Genomic DNA, 16,962 nt, shown 5'->3' on the forward strand with positions numbered 1-16,962 from the left:
TTTAAAAAAAATTTTTATTAATATATAATGTATTATTAGCCCCAGAGGTACAAGTCTGTGAATTGCCAGGTTTACACACTTCACAGCACTCACCATAGCACATACGTTCCCCAATGTCCATAATATTCCTTAAAGTTTTAATTAAATTCATACACACTTGGTTATTTGCTCTTCTAATTTCTTTACTAAAGGTTATGAATAGCCAAGATTTAGTAGTTAGGTGCTACAGTTGTTGTCAGATTTATTATTTCTTTCTCCATCAAGTTCTTAGGTTTTAGACATCTTCCGAAGTGGCATTTAGTTTTTAATGTTATTGCTTGCCTTTGTTTACTTTAATTATGATTACTTTCAACACTTGGTTTATTCTAAAATATGCAATTGTCTCATTTCTCAATTTTTCCTATCCTTTTGTCTATTTGTATTGAATCCCCATGACCTAAATAAACTGTAGTTAAGATCAAGAATATCTTGATAGGGTCTGTTTCTCCATAATGGATATTTCTTAATTAGCTTTGTATCACTGATTGATATTATAAAATGTCTTTGCACATTTTCCCACGAGTACACAATTTTGAGGGCCATTTTCCCCCTTCTTCACTTAGTGTATTGTGATCTTGATGTGGCTAGATAAGATTAGTGCTTGAGGAGATTAGAGGTGTGTATTGCATTTAAAACCCACTTTGAAAATAAAGGGCGATGTGCATATTATTCAGCTTTTGCACTGCCCTTTTTATGACTTCAGATCCTCTAAAACAGAAGTTTTCAAAGTATAGTCTTAAGATTCCTGGAGGGTTCCTGAGACACCCCCAACCCCTTTCAGAAGGTCTGTGAGATCAAAACTATTTTGTCGGGGCGGCTACCTTCGGCTCAGGTCATGATCTCGGGGTCCTGGGATGGAGTCCTGCATCGGGCTCTCTGCTCAGCAGGGAGCCTGCTTCCCTCTCTCTCTCTGCCTGCCTCTCCATCTACTTGTGATTTCTCTCTGTCAAATAAATAAATAAAATCTTTAAAAAAAAAACTATTTTGTCATAATATGAAGACATTTCCATTCACTTATGAAAGTACAATGGAATTTTTCAGAGAGTGCATAATGTGTGGTTTTATAGTTGACAATGCAGAGCTGGAGGAATCCAGCTGCCTTGTATAAACTAGAAATTAATGAGACTTGTAAAACTTCAAAAAAATAGCACAGAATTCTAATTTTTTTTTTGTTTTAGAAAATATATTCTTATTAGAAAATGTTTATGTCAATATGGCACGAATTTATTGTTTTGTAAATAAATTAATACTTTTTAAATTCTCATTTTGAACCACTAATGTAGTAACTAATGTTAGATATAACTCATAAACAAAAATTCTTGGAGGTTTTCAATACTTTTTTTTATTCCAAAGGGGTCCTGCGACCAGGAAATTTGAGAACTGATGCTCCCAAAATGTTCCTGCTTCTAAAAATTGTATCTCCTTGGGGGAAGACAATGATCATATAGCACGTTTTCCTTTTTGCTTGGCTTCCTGACTTGAGATAATGTAAAAATTAAAAATACTCACTATTGGTTAAAGGCAATCAGTGGGTCCAAGCAAAAATACAATAGTGACTCCTATCGTTCTGTTAGTCAATACATTTAAATGCCTCCTACCATGTGTACATGATTATATCTCGACTTTTAATAATCTTTCTACACCAAGTAATTTATAACAAATGATTCCTGCCTATATTTTTAAAAGCGCATGACCTTCAGTATTTCATTGCTTTATTTTGTTTTTAAATTTGTTCCTCTGTTAGTGCATAGCTCCTAAATCTATTATTTTTTTTTAAATTTTCTCCAGTTATCTGGTCTAGCTCTCCTCTGTGGAGTGCCAAATGGTGTTGTTTTGTTTTCTTTTGTTTAACTTTGGACTTAGAACACAAAACTACCATTTCTGTTGAAGAAAGCCAGAACAATATTTAATAAGAATGTTTATATGATTGGTACTTTGCTAAACCAGTGCTTGTAAATTTATCTCATTTGTTGCTATTGTGTTGCTATTTTTGGTATCGTTTTCTTCCCAAAGCAATGGAGTCTCTTAGTTGGGTTAGATTGGGAGTGGGGGAGATCAATATTTTCCATTGATCCCAAACTGCAATTCTTAGGTATGTTCCAAAGCAACTCTATGAGAAACTTGCATTTTTGTCTTCAAGCTCAGCTAATGCAAGATATAGCATCTTCCTCCTCAGGGATCTGGTGGGTTTTCCCTGGGTGTCACTGAGGCTGAACATGGTCCTCTGCCTTCTCACCAATCCTCCTCTTCCCATGACCTTCCCACTCCTCCATCATTCTCCCCTCCTCTCCTTCACCATGATTCCCCTCTCATGTCCACCCTACACAATCAGGCATCTGTTTGGGAGTCACGCAATGGTCGGGTTATGGCTCCACTACCACATGCCTACACTGGAATCCCAACTCCATGTGTCTAGTTGTGAAGTTGCACATGTCTCTGGTCTTTTTATGCCTCAGCCTTCTAATTTGCAGAACAAGCATTACATTACTATGATTTACCTTATGGAGCTGATATGAAGATTAAACGATTGATAGATACAAGGTGTTCATAATAGTGCTTGGAATACAGTAAGTGTGTAGGACATCTATGATGTTATTGTCTACACATTATAATTATCCACTAGAAAAAGTGAGCTTGACCTCAAAGGCAGGAGCAAAAGCAACTTTCTTTTGTCTCATGATTGTCCTGGCAAATCAACTCTGTGAATCCATTCTTCTCCTTTGTGAATAAAATTTCAAGCCATTCCCATAGATTTTCCAGTCACTCTTGGGTAAGGGAAAGACCAAAACTTTAGACTTGTCCAACTTTAAACTTCCTCCTTCCCCCAATGTGGACCTTGGAGATCTATAATTTGTAAACAGAGGGGATAGGAATACTTGTTAGTTTCTTCTCTTTCTCTTGCTCTTTACTCTCCACCTGATCATGCTCCTTCTAGGGTTGTTGTGAGGGTGACAGTGAGGAGAGGGAGAAGAGATTGAGGGTTAGCAACGGTCTTCCCAGACTGGTGCATTCATGGTCCAGCATCTGTGGTCTCTGGGTGTGGCCAATGTCAAATGCTTGATGTTCTTTCCATGTGAAACACTATAGATGGCTCTACAGAGACCCACTGCAGGACAGTTCTCTCACTTCAGGTACTCTGAGGAGTTAGTAGTTCCTGAAATGCTGAGGCAAGATGGCATCACCCCAGCACAAAACTTATGCCGATGTCTGGTTCCTTTCTGCACAGTCCACACTGAACATGTGAGAAATGTGTACCCTTGTTTAGCTCTTCCTTGAGGGCAGCTGAATCTCACTGAGGCCCTCTCTTCTTACTCCCTGTTCTAACCACCTCTGATATCAGTTCCTGTTTCACCAAATCACTAAGTGAGACATGTCAAACACCACAAACTGTGACATTGAAGCTATCCACCTTCTCTTACTTGGCTTACAAAGAAAGAAGAGACTCTCTCCCTTCCTGTAGGGGATGGGAAAGGAGAAAAACTGAACTACCCTGGCTATTTTTTCTCTTAACCCAACAGAAAAATGGGCAAAGGATATAATTGGGTAGTTCACAGAAGAAGAAAACCAAAAAGCCTATACTAGGCCAGTAAACAGAGAAAGACAAATTAAGCCAAATATAAGATACAATGATTACATTGTAGCTCAGCAAAAGTTAATTGCACAGATTTGGTAAAGATATTAGGAAACCGTAAACACACTGTTTGTGTGAGTAAATATTGATGGAGTTTAAAAATTTTAAACCTACCTTTTGACCCCACCAGATCTGCTTCCAGCTATCTGTCCTAAAGAAACACAAGCAAAAACACCCAAAATCCAAGTGCTAGAAGGCTTATTACTGCATTATTGGTAACTTTTAAAAACTTGAAAGTCCACCAGGAAGGGACTAGAAAAATAAATTATGCTACATTCAACAAAATGGATCCAAGTGTTAAATAGAATTAGCTATAGTGGTTTGTGGGAAAGGTTTCAAAGACATATTGTTAAATGAAAGAAAACCTGTAAAAATTAATATTAATCATACATGTATGTAAGAAAATGGAAAAATCAGGAGTATTTCCTTGCATACATATATTCATGTTTGTGAATTCATAGAAAAACATTCAAACCATTTCAAAGTGAAGAGTGATTACTTTTGGAGAGGGATCTGAGACTAGGGAAGCAGGATCAGGTTAGACTTCCACATTGACAGAGTATGTTACACGTGTGATAAAACATAACTTACAAAATAATTTAAAATAGAATGAAATGAGTGGAATTGCTAGAAGCGATCTTTAAGATCAGCTCAAATATGCCACTCTGTATTGGTAGTTGGATTTACTAATCTTCAGAAAAGCCTATGAGAACATTTATCATCTTTAAGCAGTATTTATCATATTAAGGATAGTCCTCTATAATAATTACTCATATCTAAATGCCTGTTCAAACAATAATTATTAAGTCTTTGCTGTGATTGTGAGCTTCTAAAATGACACATATAATTGTGCTTTATTCAGATAATAAACCAGAAAAATTTCAATGCATAGAACCTTGACTTTAGTATAATAATAATTAATGGATTTGAACTTACATAGTTATATGCATAAAGAGAACTGCAACTAATATTGTCTAAGGAGTAAATTTTTTATTTCTGATAATTGGTTTCATACACCTTAAACTGCATTTCAGGGCACATGGGTGGCTCAGTGGGTTGGGCCTCTGCCTTCGGCTCAGGTCATGATCTCAGGGTCCTGGGATCAAGGCCCGCATCCAGCTCTCTGCCCTGCAGGGAACCTGCTTCCCCTTCTCTCTCTGCCTGCCTCTCGGCCTACTTGTGATCTCTCTCTGTCAAATAAATAAATAAAAGTCTTTAAAAATATATTTAAAAAAATTAAACTGCATTTCACTTTAGGTAACTGTATATAAGCTGTTCTTAAATTATATATAGTATAAACTTATTTTCTTTCATGGTGTTTATTTTTAAATGATCATATGTGTGTGTTTTGAATCATATAACATAGTAAAGGATATTCTAATTCTGAAAAGATTAAACATAAATGTTGGAACCATAAATACAGTTACTGGAATGTTACTCCATTATGTTCCCTATTTAGTACCTACATGAAAATGGGATTGTCCATCGTGATCTCAAACCAGAGAATCTTCTCTATGCAACTCCAGCCCCAGATGCACCACTCAAAATAGGTGAGGACATTTCATGAAGTCTTATGACCCCTTTCCCAGAGCAGAAGAAATGTATTCCATGGAATTTAAAAATATTGTTCCATCTAGTTTTGCCTCCATTTAATTTCCTTGGATATTTGGTGTCTGTAAAGGAATAACGCATTGCTTTGGAAGTCTGTAGTCCTTTCCTGATATAGTGATCTGGAATCAGTGCCTAGAAGTTGGTGCTCCAGTTCTGGACACAAAGGAAACATAGCTCTTGGAAATAGCAGGGACTTCGAAAGGCGATGGTGTATTTTGTAAGTTTATATAGAGGAAAATCACAGATAACATAACACTTCTTTTTTTGTTACTTTTTATTCCATAAATTAGTTGGAGCTTAATTTTAGATATTCAAGAGCTTTGACACAAAATGCTTAGTACATATCAGTGAATTAGGGTCTGAGTCACTTGTTTACATGAACAGAGATAAATTGAGGTCTGTCTTTCCCAAAGTGCACTCCACAGAATAGCGGTTCCTCAACTGAGGGAACCAGAGTAAATATTCTAATTTGCTTTGGGGGAGGTGGGAGTGGTTTGCAGAAGTGCTAAGGTTGGTGAAATAAGTTAGGAAATGCCAACTTAAACAAATTTTTTATTTCTGCAGGACTAACCAGAACTCTAAAAATGCTAATGTGTAAACTGACGTCTAAATTAGTGTGTTAGGCTTTTCCCAAGCCTGCCTTGACTTTGGGAACCTTGCTTTTTATTCCAATAAGCATTTTGAAGAACTACGAGGATGAACTTTGTGTAATTCCAGTCTACTCAAAGAGTTCTTTAAATCAGCATTTTAGGAAAAAGTGTATTAAATGTTATTTCCCCTGTCTTTTCGCTTGCAAATAGTAATAACAGAACTTATTTTATAGGAATTCTCCTTAGCAGAATCTGTTAAATCCTCTGAAGGACATTGTTCTTTTGGTGGCTGGCCTGTGTAATGTTAATCTGATAAGTTCACTGCATTAGAAGTGTTAACACCTTTGAAAATTAACTTATACATATCATGGAAGAGCCCAGACAACATAATGTGCTTTATGAATGCAAGAACCCAAAGAAAAAAATACCAAAGTCCTGCTAGGCAGCCAGCTTGTTCTTCTAATCACTCCTGAAAGGCAGGGAACAGCAGGGAGACTTCCATTTCCTTTGACATCAATTTCAAAGATTTTATCCTTAAAGAAATTTCTTTAAATGGATGGATGGATACTAATTTAGACAGGAGAGGCTTTCTTTCTGAAGGACTTCCTGCTGCTTTCCCTGATAAGGATCAGCACCTCCGTGGAAATGTGGGTTTATCTTTGAAGTCGAAAATGGCATCAATTCTGCACCTGCCTCTCTTGAAGAATGGCCTTCAGTGGTTTCCTGATGTTTCCTGAGTGAGAGAGAAGTAGCCCAGCAAATAGACTATAATGGTAGCAACTTTGGGTAGTGTTTTACCTAAGTAATATTCTGAAGAATAAATAAAGAGGATTCTTGGGGGGAAAAAAGTGTTATATATTCCTCATATGAGAGTAAATCCTTATCCATAAGATACACATTTGAAACAGAATGAACCTTTTGATCTTTCTGCTCCTGTCTTTGACATTCACAAAAACCTATTTTTTTATTTTGATTTCTCCCCATGGATTACTAATTCTATATCACTAATTCTATGTTGTACTTTAGAGCTACTGTTTCATAAATCTCAGAGTTAAGATGAGACAAAATATATGTTACAACTGTTATTTCAAAAATAAGTATCTTATTTGCCTAAAGCTGGGATTTATAGAGGAGAGCATAAAATGTATTTGGGAGTCATATTTTTCTCCAATTTAAAGCAAGATTCAAATTTTTTTTTCAGTTTCTTCTCCCAGATGACTTGTCCCCTTCTTCATTCCTCCCTTCTCCCATCACCAGATACCAAAACAAGCAAAAACAAATGAGTTCGTTTTATTTTGAAGAGTAAATAGTAAAAGTATTCTGTCATCTTATAAAAGCTGAGAAAAGACTTGTTTCATTAAATTTTTCTCTTGTGTTGTTAGCTGATTTTGGACTCTCTAAAATTGTGGAACATCAAGTACTCATGAAGACAGTGTGTGGAACCCCAGGGTACTGCGGTATGCTCTTTAATATTGATGTTTACTTTTACTGTTATTTGAAATCTACTTTTATTTAGGGATCTAATTTTTAAACTCCTAATATCTCTATTTAAAATGCTTACAAGGTGGGTGACGCCTGGGTGGCAGGGTCGGTTAGGTGTCTGACTCTTGATTTTGGCTCAATTCATGATCTCAGGGCTGTGGGATCCAGGCTTATGTCAGCCTCTGCACTCACTGGGGAGCAGGCTTGGGATTCTCCCCCTCCCTCACCCTCTGACTTTCCCCCTACTCTTCTCTCTCTCTCCAGAAAATGAAAAATAAATCTTTAAAATGCTTACAATGTGATGTGAGTCTCCATGAGGAAGGCACATAAAAATGATACTCAGAGCACTTCTTTTTCTCCATGAAGCGTTCAGTGATGTTGGTTTTAGGGTACCCCTCTTAACAGGGAAAGAGGGAGCCTCAGGGCGTAAGGATTGGGTGCTCTGCACCTGTCTTTTGGACAGTAACTATTCTTTTTTTTTTTTTTTAACTTATTTATTTGACAGACAGAGATCACAAGCAGGCAGAGAGGCAGGCAGAGAGGCAGGCAGAGAAAGAGAGGAAAGCAGGCTCCATGCTGAGCAGAGAGCCCGATGCGGGGCTCAATCCCAGGACCCTAAGATCATGACCTGAGCCGAAGGCAGAGGCTTTAACCCCCTGAGCCACCCAGGTGCCCGGGACAGTAACTATTCTTAAGTCCCTTAGGAGTAGAAGGACAGTCACCAAGAAAGAGAACAAGGGAAAAGCTTTGTTTCTGGTCAGAAATAGAGCCATGAGCCCTCAGTCACTTTCCTTATTTGCTTTTATTTGGGGGGGAGTGTGTGCGGAGAGAGTATGTCATTAATTTAAAGGGCATATAGGATAACAGAGAGAATGGGGTAATCCCTAGTTCTTATTGATGGCGCTTTTCTAGCCTTACTAAGACCAGGGCTTCAGGTGGGGTTCCCCAGCAGAGTCCCCAGTCTCTAGAGATGGACTGTGTGACTGTCCTCACACATAACTAACTCATTTTAACAGCTTCTGAATTCATGGAAATCAGACTGTAGAAGGCACAATTAGATATCCAGTGAAACAAATATATGATTAAATTCCCAGCTTTGTAGCTAGAAGAAGCTTTAACATTCTCATTTTGAGTTCCAGAGTATGACTTTCCTAAGATTCCATATCTAGTTGTTATGGGTCAGAGATGAGAATGCAGATAGCCAAGGCCCTAAAAACAGATTTATAAAATTCTCTCTTCAAAAAAGCAATATAGGTAAAATCAACATAATTTTCTTTCATAAAAATATCTATCAGTTATTACTTACAGCTTAAAATATTTTTTTAAGATTTTATTTTTAAGTAATCTCTAAATCCAGTGTGGGGCTCAATCTCACAACCCCAAGAACCCCATGCTGAGCTAGGAAGATGCCCCTGAAATATTTTTTATTTTAACATTTTAAATCTCAAAGTATTGCTTGATCATTGTAAGAAGTAAAAATCCACGTATGTGTAATCAGTATTAATAGCCTTATGCATTCTTCTTCGTCTTTTTCCATGTTTCCATAATCACATAAACATTTTATGTTTGCTTTTAACTAGTTAGCTTCCCTAGTGAATCTAAAATATTATTTCCTTGTAGCTCAATTGTTCATAAACCCAATGATTACACAGAATTAAGTATACCTGTCTTTTTGTTAAGCATTTACATTGTACCAAATATTTTTGTTCTGGATCTTAAACTCCTCGACAACAAGAGTAGCTTATCAATTAGGAGTAAATTCAGAAAACTCCAGGTAACTGCGGCTTAAGGTAGAAGTTGATTTCTCTCATGTTAGAAGTCTAGAGAAAGACAACGCTCATGGATTCTGCAGCTATGGCTCTGTAGGTCTCAGTGCCAAGGATCCAGATCTTTTCTGTCTGGCTCTAGCATTCTTTTGCATGTGTCCTCGGAGTCCAAAATGTCTGTTTGAAATCACTCATTACATCTGCATTCCATGTGACAGGAAGGGAAGAGGGGGAGAGTATACCTTTTCACTGTTAAAAAGACTTGCTGAAGCTCCACGTCACTTTCACTTACATTGTTTTGGCCGGTCCTCAGTTACAGCCTCCATGTCCTTCAGGTGGACATGTTGATGCTCCAAATGGATTCAGGGTACTTTTACTAAGTATGAGTAACACGTTAGACAGCCCACTAGCTCTACCACAGACTTTATTAAAGAGTAGGATTCTCATTCCTAGAACAAAACCCATTGAAATATGCCATGTTCCCTTTAGGCATCTTTTTGTTTTGTTTTTATATATTTTCCTTAGAACTGTTAGCTGACAACCTGTGTATGACCCATTCCTTCTAATGGTGCCATAGATATTTCCCCTTTCTCTAGTTCGTATGTCCTTATTTATCATCCTCCTGTATTTCTTTCATGACTCTCTACACTTCCATGGCTATGAAGGATAAAAAGAACCCTGAATTTAGTACCATGTTCCAGATGGGGTTGCCCGTTTGTGAGTACTAACTGCTGACCACTTGATAAAAGCATTTAAAGAGAATTGACAAAAGAATGATAAAACAAAGTAAGGATTTCCCAAAAGAGAAAAGCTGATGGGCAGTTTAGTAATCATTATCTGAAAGCAAACACCTACTATTCCAAAGAGATAGGTAGGTTGGAGCAACTCTCCAAGAGTTAGCAGCCTTGAAATGGGAAGTTCAGGAAGAGCTTACACTAGCATCATTTCAGTGGCTTTGATAATAGTGATAAGAGCAGTTCTTTCTTGCAGCCTTACAGAATAGTCATTCTATGAGTGACTGATTTATTCATTGATAAAATGAACATTGGATGTCTAATAGACTCCATGTTAGGCACTGAGATTACAAGAGTGAACACCCATATGGTCTTGTCCTTCCCGGATTTCATAGGCTATTAAAGAAGAAATACTCATATACAATAAATCAAAGTTTGTTATGCTAAGTTCTGTGTTTGAGCTAAAGGCTTAAGGATACAGGGAAGAGGGAAAACATCTTCGCTAAAGAGGTTTTTACAGAGGAGGGCATTTGAGCTGGACTCTGAAAGTTGAGTAGCAGTTCAAGTGAAGAGGTAGCCACAAGGTATTCTTTATAAGCAGGCAAAGGAAGAGAAAAGTCATAGAGGAGTGGTAGCATCTGGCAAGTTCAAGGACTGTTGGTTACTTTCTCATTTTACACGATTGCAATATAGAGTTTTTGGTACAGAGGGTACAGATAGACTTGGAAAAATAGGATGGACCATATTTTTTAAAATAATCTATAAATCAGGCTAAGGAATTCAGACTTTTATTGGTAGATAATAGTGATCCAGCAAAGGTTTTTATCAGTGTAATTATATTTTCAAATCAAATCTGTATCTTACAGATATCTTGATAATTACATTGTGACAGAGGGAGAAAAAGTTCAAAAGAAGACAAATTAGAAAGCTATTATAAATTCTCTTTCCTGTCCTTCTGATGTCAGAAATCTACACACAGGGTGCTTGCTGTCATTCCTATGAATAGCTTCTCAGAATAATGTATTCAACCGGTTCTCCATCTAGTCATTTATTTTTCAAATATAAAATGATTATAAAAATACTATTTCAGGGACGCCTGGGTGTCTCAGTGGGTTAAAGCCTCTGCCTTCGGCTGAGGTCATGATCCCGCATTGGGCTCCCTGCTCAGCGGGGAGCCTGCTTCCCTTCCTCTCTCTCTGCCTGCTTCTCTGCCTACATGTGATCTGTCTGTCAAATAAATAAATAAAATCTTAAAAAAAAAATACTATTTCAGACTCCTGTCATTGCCATAAACAGGCCCATCATACAGATAATGCCATCTAATAATGGAGGCTTATTTTCCGTTTACTATTTAATTTCCCGGCAGATACCCACATCACCCTAAAGGCTATGTAATGGGGAAGGAGGAAATTGGTTGACTGAATGTGATCCATATAATCCTTCTGCTATGCTCTACATAGAGGCTCACCAGGAAGCCGTAATTTGCTCTAGGAAAAGACTGAGAAAGCAGAAAGGAAGCTGGGGGTGGAGGGAGGAAGGATTGAGAGGGAAAAATAGAAGTGCTCTGTGGACTCTGAAGTGCAAAACATGTGTGTGGAATTACTATTATGTAGGTTGAGGCAGGCTTGGAATTCAAAAATAAGTAAGTTTGATGTGTTTAATTACAAGGTCAAGGTCCAAATTATATATAAATAAACATGTATTTCTTCATACATACATATTTCCCAAAGGAAATATGTTAAATTTTACTCAAAGTGAGACTAGAGTTGGGGTCAGGATTTTAAGAATCCACCTGTGTATAGTAACACAGAAAACACTGGAGGGCTGAGTTAGGGAAAAACAGACGTCACAGTGACACCAAGGCACAGGAGGTGGATGATCTAGAGCAGAAGAAAGATGCAGAGTTTAAACTCTTAAAAAAAATCAATAAAATAATATTTCTATTCATCTGTCTTAGAAACAGACTGTTCATAGGCAAGGCTGAAGCCCCTTTGAGGGTCCCTCAGTTCTAGCCTTTCTCCCCACACCCCATGTGAGTACTATCATGGGGTGGTGTGTCTTCTCTGAGAATACTTAGGTGGGGAGGAATCTGCCCATTGATAGAATGAGTTGGAAATGAGAGCCAAGTGCAAGACTGGTGGAAATCACTGCCATCCTACAGAAAGCACGACTTACACAAAGACTTTACATTTGACTTAAAAAGGGGTCTGAAGCCCGTATAATTGATGGAGAGGAGAGGTGTGAGCTTGTTTCCTTGCTTGTTGTAAGGATAATTCCATCCCAGGTCAGTTAGCCTCAAGTACACTGGGTCTAGTTTCTACCTTTACTGAAAGGCTTTCTCAGTTACATCTTTTGAGGGAGTGGGTATTTATATTATACCATCTGTCATTTGTCAGGAAATACACAAGTGAAAAGCCACCCATTCAGTTTCATTCATGGAACCTTTGCCCCAGGCTATTAATAACAGAGGGTTCTCCTATAAGTGAATTGCAAAAGAAAAATCACAGATGCTGTGTGTTTAAGCAAATACTCATTATTTCCTGGGAAATGTGCCCAGTTGAAAATAAACTCCAGGCCAGAAAATTAAAATCTGTGATCCAGATAAATGAAATCAATGAGTAGTGCTCTGAAATAACCATGAAGAAATTCCCCACATCTTGTTGCTGGGAAAAGAAATAGGTCTCAAAAAACAGAAAAAAACAACCCCCCCCCCCCCCAAAATCCATTAGGTCATGGCTCTTGATAAATGGGCCACAGTGTATACAACCAAAATGTCTTGACTGGTTTAGCTATTTAAGGCTTGAAGTCTGTGCTTGTTCACCCTACCCATGTCAATCACAGAAAGGAAGAACAAGCTGTTTGTTAGAATAGAAAAGAAAACAATATGGTAAAGGGTGAGATAAAAGAGTATTCCTAATACTAATTTCTAATTCATAAGCTCAGTTAATTAAACTATGTATGTTCATATTTCATATTTTTATCTGCCTGTCCAAGTTCCATTTACAGGGTCTAGAAGCTGTTCAGAATTTATTTTCTGTTGGCATTTGCCAGGGTCGCGTAAGAGTGATAATCTTGTGTTGCTCCCACATTGTTATGTTTTAAAGAAATAACTTCTTATGTTCACTATACTGAAATTAAAGATAATTCCTCAACAGCCTGGAGTCAAACAGAAGAGACTTGTGTCTGCATGAACAAACACTTATATGACCAATGTAGAAAAATTTAAGTGAAGTAAAAAAAGCAAATCTAATAATCTAAACTATATGCTTTCAGTATAGCTTCATAAAAGCTGTATTTTGTTCACTTCTGGAGGACTAAAGAGCTAAGGTGAAATAAGAGTATTATGATACATTGGTAATCTAACCACCTAAGGGATGATCTCACTGAGAATTAAGGAAATACCCACAACGATGACTTCCTTTTTATAGTGAGTTTAAGAAAAAAAAACAGAAGAGTACATAGTAAAATATCAATTGCGAATATATATAATTTATATGTAATATAAATTATAATATAAATATAATGCTTGGCAGGCTGATGTGTATACATGGGGTTCCTGTGGGGCTAGCTAACCATGGGAAAGAGCAGGAAATGTGAGAGGAAGCAAGCAGAGAATTCTCAGCAGGTGGCTAAAGCGGGTCCAGGTTCATCTCCCTTTTGATACCGTGGCCCTTCTTTCTCCCTAAGATAGACTGTGTCGCCAACGGCCATATGACTACAACACTTGATCCAAATGAACAAACGCCAGGCAAAGGGAAAAAGTGGGTTTAGGGACAGATACAGGAATGGCGAGGAAAGGCCATAGCTCATCTTGTTCTTAACCTTGCAGAGGACAGGGGCTCAGCTGGTGGAGTGCAGGCTTATTTTAAGCTATCTTGGAGGTTTTAATTCTAGAGGAAAATGAGCCTCTTGGAGTTTTATATTGGTTTGGTACTGACCTAAACAAAGCGTATTGTGTGGAACTTTGGTTGTGTAGCTATTCAGTCTTTTTTCATTTAATAAATATTTATTGAGTTCCTACTATGCACCAGGCACTATTCTAGGTGCTAAGATAAAGTGGTAAAACAAACTAACAAAAGCTCCTCTTTAAGAATGGCATATTTTAGTGGAAGAAGACAAATAATAAAATGAGTGTGTCAGTATATAGAAAGAGGTTATGATTTCTGTGGAGTTGGGAAAGAGGAAAGGAAGTGCTGGGAGCTTGGGCTGCCACAAACAGGCTGATCAAGGAAGGCTTCACTGGAGAAGGGAGCAGAAGAACAGAGACTTGAAAGAGGAAAGGGAGAGAGCAAACCATGTGGAGTCTGTGGAAAGAAACACTCTAGATAGAGGGGACAGAGCACACCAACCCTAGAGCAAAAACATGTGTCGGTGTCTGTAGGTCCAGGAAGGAGGCAGTTGGGTGGAGTGCAGTGACAAGGGGAGAAAAAAATAGGTAGGAGAGAGGACCAAAGAGCTCCAACTGCAAGGATAGAGTTCACATTAACTGAGGTGGGGAGGACCTTGGAAACAAAGGGATTGGGGCTTGTTGATTTTGATACTTGATATTTGTATTTGGGGGACTGTGAGAGATCCAGGTGGAGGTGACACGTGGGCAGAAGGATATATTTAATGTTCAGGAGCAGGGACATGGCTATTGATATCAATGTGAGCCCTTTCAGCATATAGATGCTGTGCGAAGTCACAAGATTCTCTAGCATCCTCAAGGCAGAAAGAGAAACAACCCAAACTGATCCCAAAGCAACGAACGTCCCCATCAGCAGGCCAGAGAGAAGGAACCACATTCATTAATCAAAGAACATCAGATAGTGAAGGAAGCAGCATCATAGGACAGAATTAGGAATTATGAATGGATGCTGTAAGGTACAGATATGGAGCCACAATGTACAAGACAATAGTCTAACATCTGAAGCTGTCAGCAGTAGGAGGGCCTGCCTCTCTGGCTCAGAAATGGCCCCAGAGGCTGACTGACTTGTGTCTCGGGATTCGGGGCCATCAGGAAGGGAAAGGGATGAAGAGTTCTGCTCATCTCTGTATCACCCAGCAGATACATGGTGTGTGGCATTAAAAATATTACGTGGTCTGTCTATATGTTTTATATGTGTAAAACTGTGTTGAGGATTATGGCAAGCACTTAATTCAATCTAAGTTAACCAAATATATTCCAGCCCAAGATGCCTTATAAAATTGAGTCCATAGAGATTGTCACCAACATCATCCTCCCACTTTTCATGTTCCTTTGGTTTAGAAGCAGTCTTTTAATGTGCTGGTCATCCTTGGCTTCTGGGTCCCCCACCATAAATCACTTCCTGTGCTTCCCTCTCTATGAGTGTAAGTGACAACTTCAGGAACAAAACCAGCCGTGCCAGAGAATTCAGAGCTGAGGACTCAGCTCTATTATTACACATGTGAGGGCGGAATGTAGGGGAGAAGCGGTCACAGGAAGGGTGACTGATGACAAGTGGGTAGGAGATTTGCTTAAAATGTATTCTTTGGGCCCTGAACACCCACAAAATGTTCCATTTTAGAATGTTGTTGGAGAAAGGATATGCATAAAATGAAAATATTTCAAAAGAATTATTAGTGATAATTATCAGTGAGATTCATAGCTCCTTTAGAGAAAAACGTGGTATTTGCCATCCTTAACAGAGTTCAGAGTCCACATCCATCACTTTCTATCTGTATCTCCATATCCAAAAAAGATTCTTGTATGATGTTAATATTAGGATGAGTTGGGTTTATTTACTCACACTCCACCTCCTCACAAAAATGGAAAAGCAACTTTTCAACAGTTAATACATCTTTGCTGTTCCTGGGCCAGCATTCATCACAACTTTAAAGTGAGCAAGAGACTCAGTCTGATTAAGATTTGGAACAAATAGTGATTACTCTAAGATGGGAGGGCTCTGTGGGATCATAGAAAAGTGAATTTCATAGAAATGGAACTTTCCCAAGGTAATAAAAATAGGTTGTGTTTATTTTCTCCTCTTCTGAAAGTACTTAGGTGTTCTCAGATATTTGATTTTCTCTTCAGGGTATTATTTAAAAAAATAAAAAATAAGCTGAGGAAAATAAACAGGCTATCATTCTTCACCCATTTATAAGATTTATATGAAGAGAAATACCACGTAATCCGTGTGGCAAGGAAGACTTTTTTAAACAGTTTAAATGAAAAATATTAAGTGCAAGTTGGAGTGACTGATATTTGTGGTATAAAAGATCAAGAGCCCAGGAAAATGGAAAAGATGCTTTAGAACATATGTTATACCACTTGGGTTTCAAAGCATCCTTCAGACTTCTTTCTTGGTCTACACTAACAAGTCATAGATAACCAAAATGACAGAAGCCCCAAATGTCTCCTCAGTCCTTCTCAACCTTTCACACCATGGAACAGCAGTATGGAACTCTTCTGAGATTTACTGTAGTAAACTGACAAGGCTGCTCCTAGCCAGAGGCAACCCCTTCTGGAAACATTGCAACTGTTTCCCAGTCTGATTCACACCTTCGTTACAACACTTAGCAAACTGCACTAGGACATTGCCTGTCTTCTCTGCTGTCAAAGCATAAACTACACTTGACAGAGCTTAAAATTTTGTTCCCCGTTCTCACCAAATATATGTGACACTGTGACAAAGGACCACACATGGTACTCATGCTGAGGAAGGTACAATGTAGTCTGCCCAGCTGTGGGCACTGCTGCTGCCTATAGGAGGCTGCCCTGCCCGCCTTCTCCTCCGGGTTCCTAGCCACATTCAGAACAATAAGGGGAGAAATTTCCAAACACTGTTCTTCTGCTTCAGATAAATCCCTTTTTCTCCTCCTTCTACAGTGTTCACTCCTCAGAGGCAAAGTTTAGAGGGACTTCTAGATGCCATGGACTTTTGTGGTCCCCAGAGAACTCTGGAATTCAAGACAAGCCTCTACAAGTGAAAAGCTATAGGAGTTTTCCCTCAGCTATAGGAGGGGGCCTAATGCTGCAAAGTCAGATTCTGGCTTTAAGATGAAATAGTTTTTCCCTCATATGTTGGGAATCACTAAAACAAAAGCATTGGAGAGAATTTAAAACATACAAACAAACAAAAGCCCTGACCTATTGGAATCTGTGGTCT

General features: G+C 38.3%; 1 protein-coding gene across 5 annotated transcripts in view; it reads left to right on the forward strand.

Annotated features, from left to right (window-relative positions):
• The window catches only part of CAMK4 (calcium/calmodulin dependent protein kinase IV), a 245,869-nt gene that overhangs the window by 188,259 nt on the left and 40,648 nt on the right, over positions 1-16,962 (forward strand). For all 5 annotated transcript variants that reach the window (XM_082723731.1, XM_082723730.1, XM_082723732.1 and 2 more), the window contains 2 exons: positions 5,130-5,220; positions 7,254-7,328. In XM_082723731.1, coding sequence (XP_082579857.1) covers positions 7,295-7,328 — 34 coding nt within the window. In that variant the 5' untranslated portion in view covers positions 5,130-5,220; positions 7,254-7,294. The remainder of the gene's footprint in view (positions 1-5,129; positions 5,221-7,253; positions 7,329-16,962) is intronic.

Source organism: Mustela nivalis, assembly GCF_964662115.1.
Source record: "Mustela nivalis genome assembly, chromosome: 3".
NCBI lineage: Eukaryota > Metazoa > Chordata > Mammalia > Carnivora > Mustelidae > Mustela > Mustela nivalis.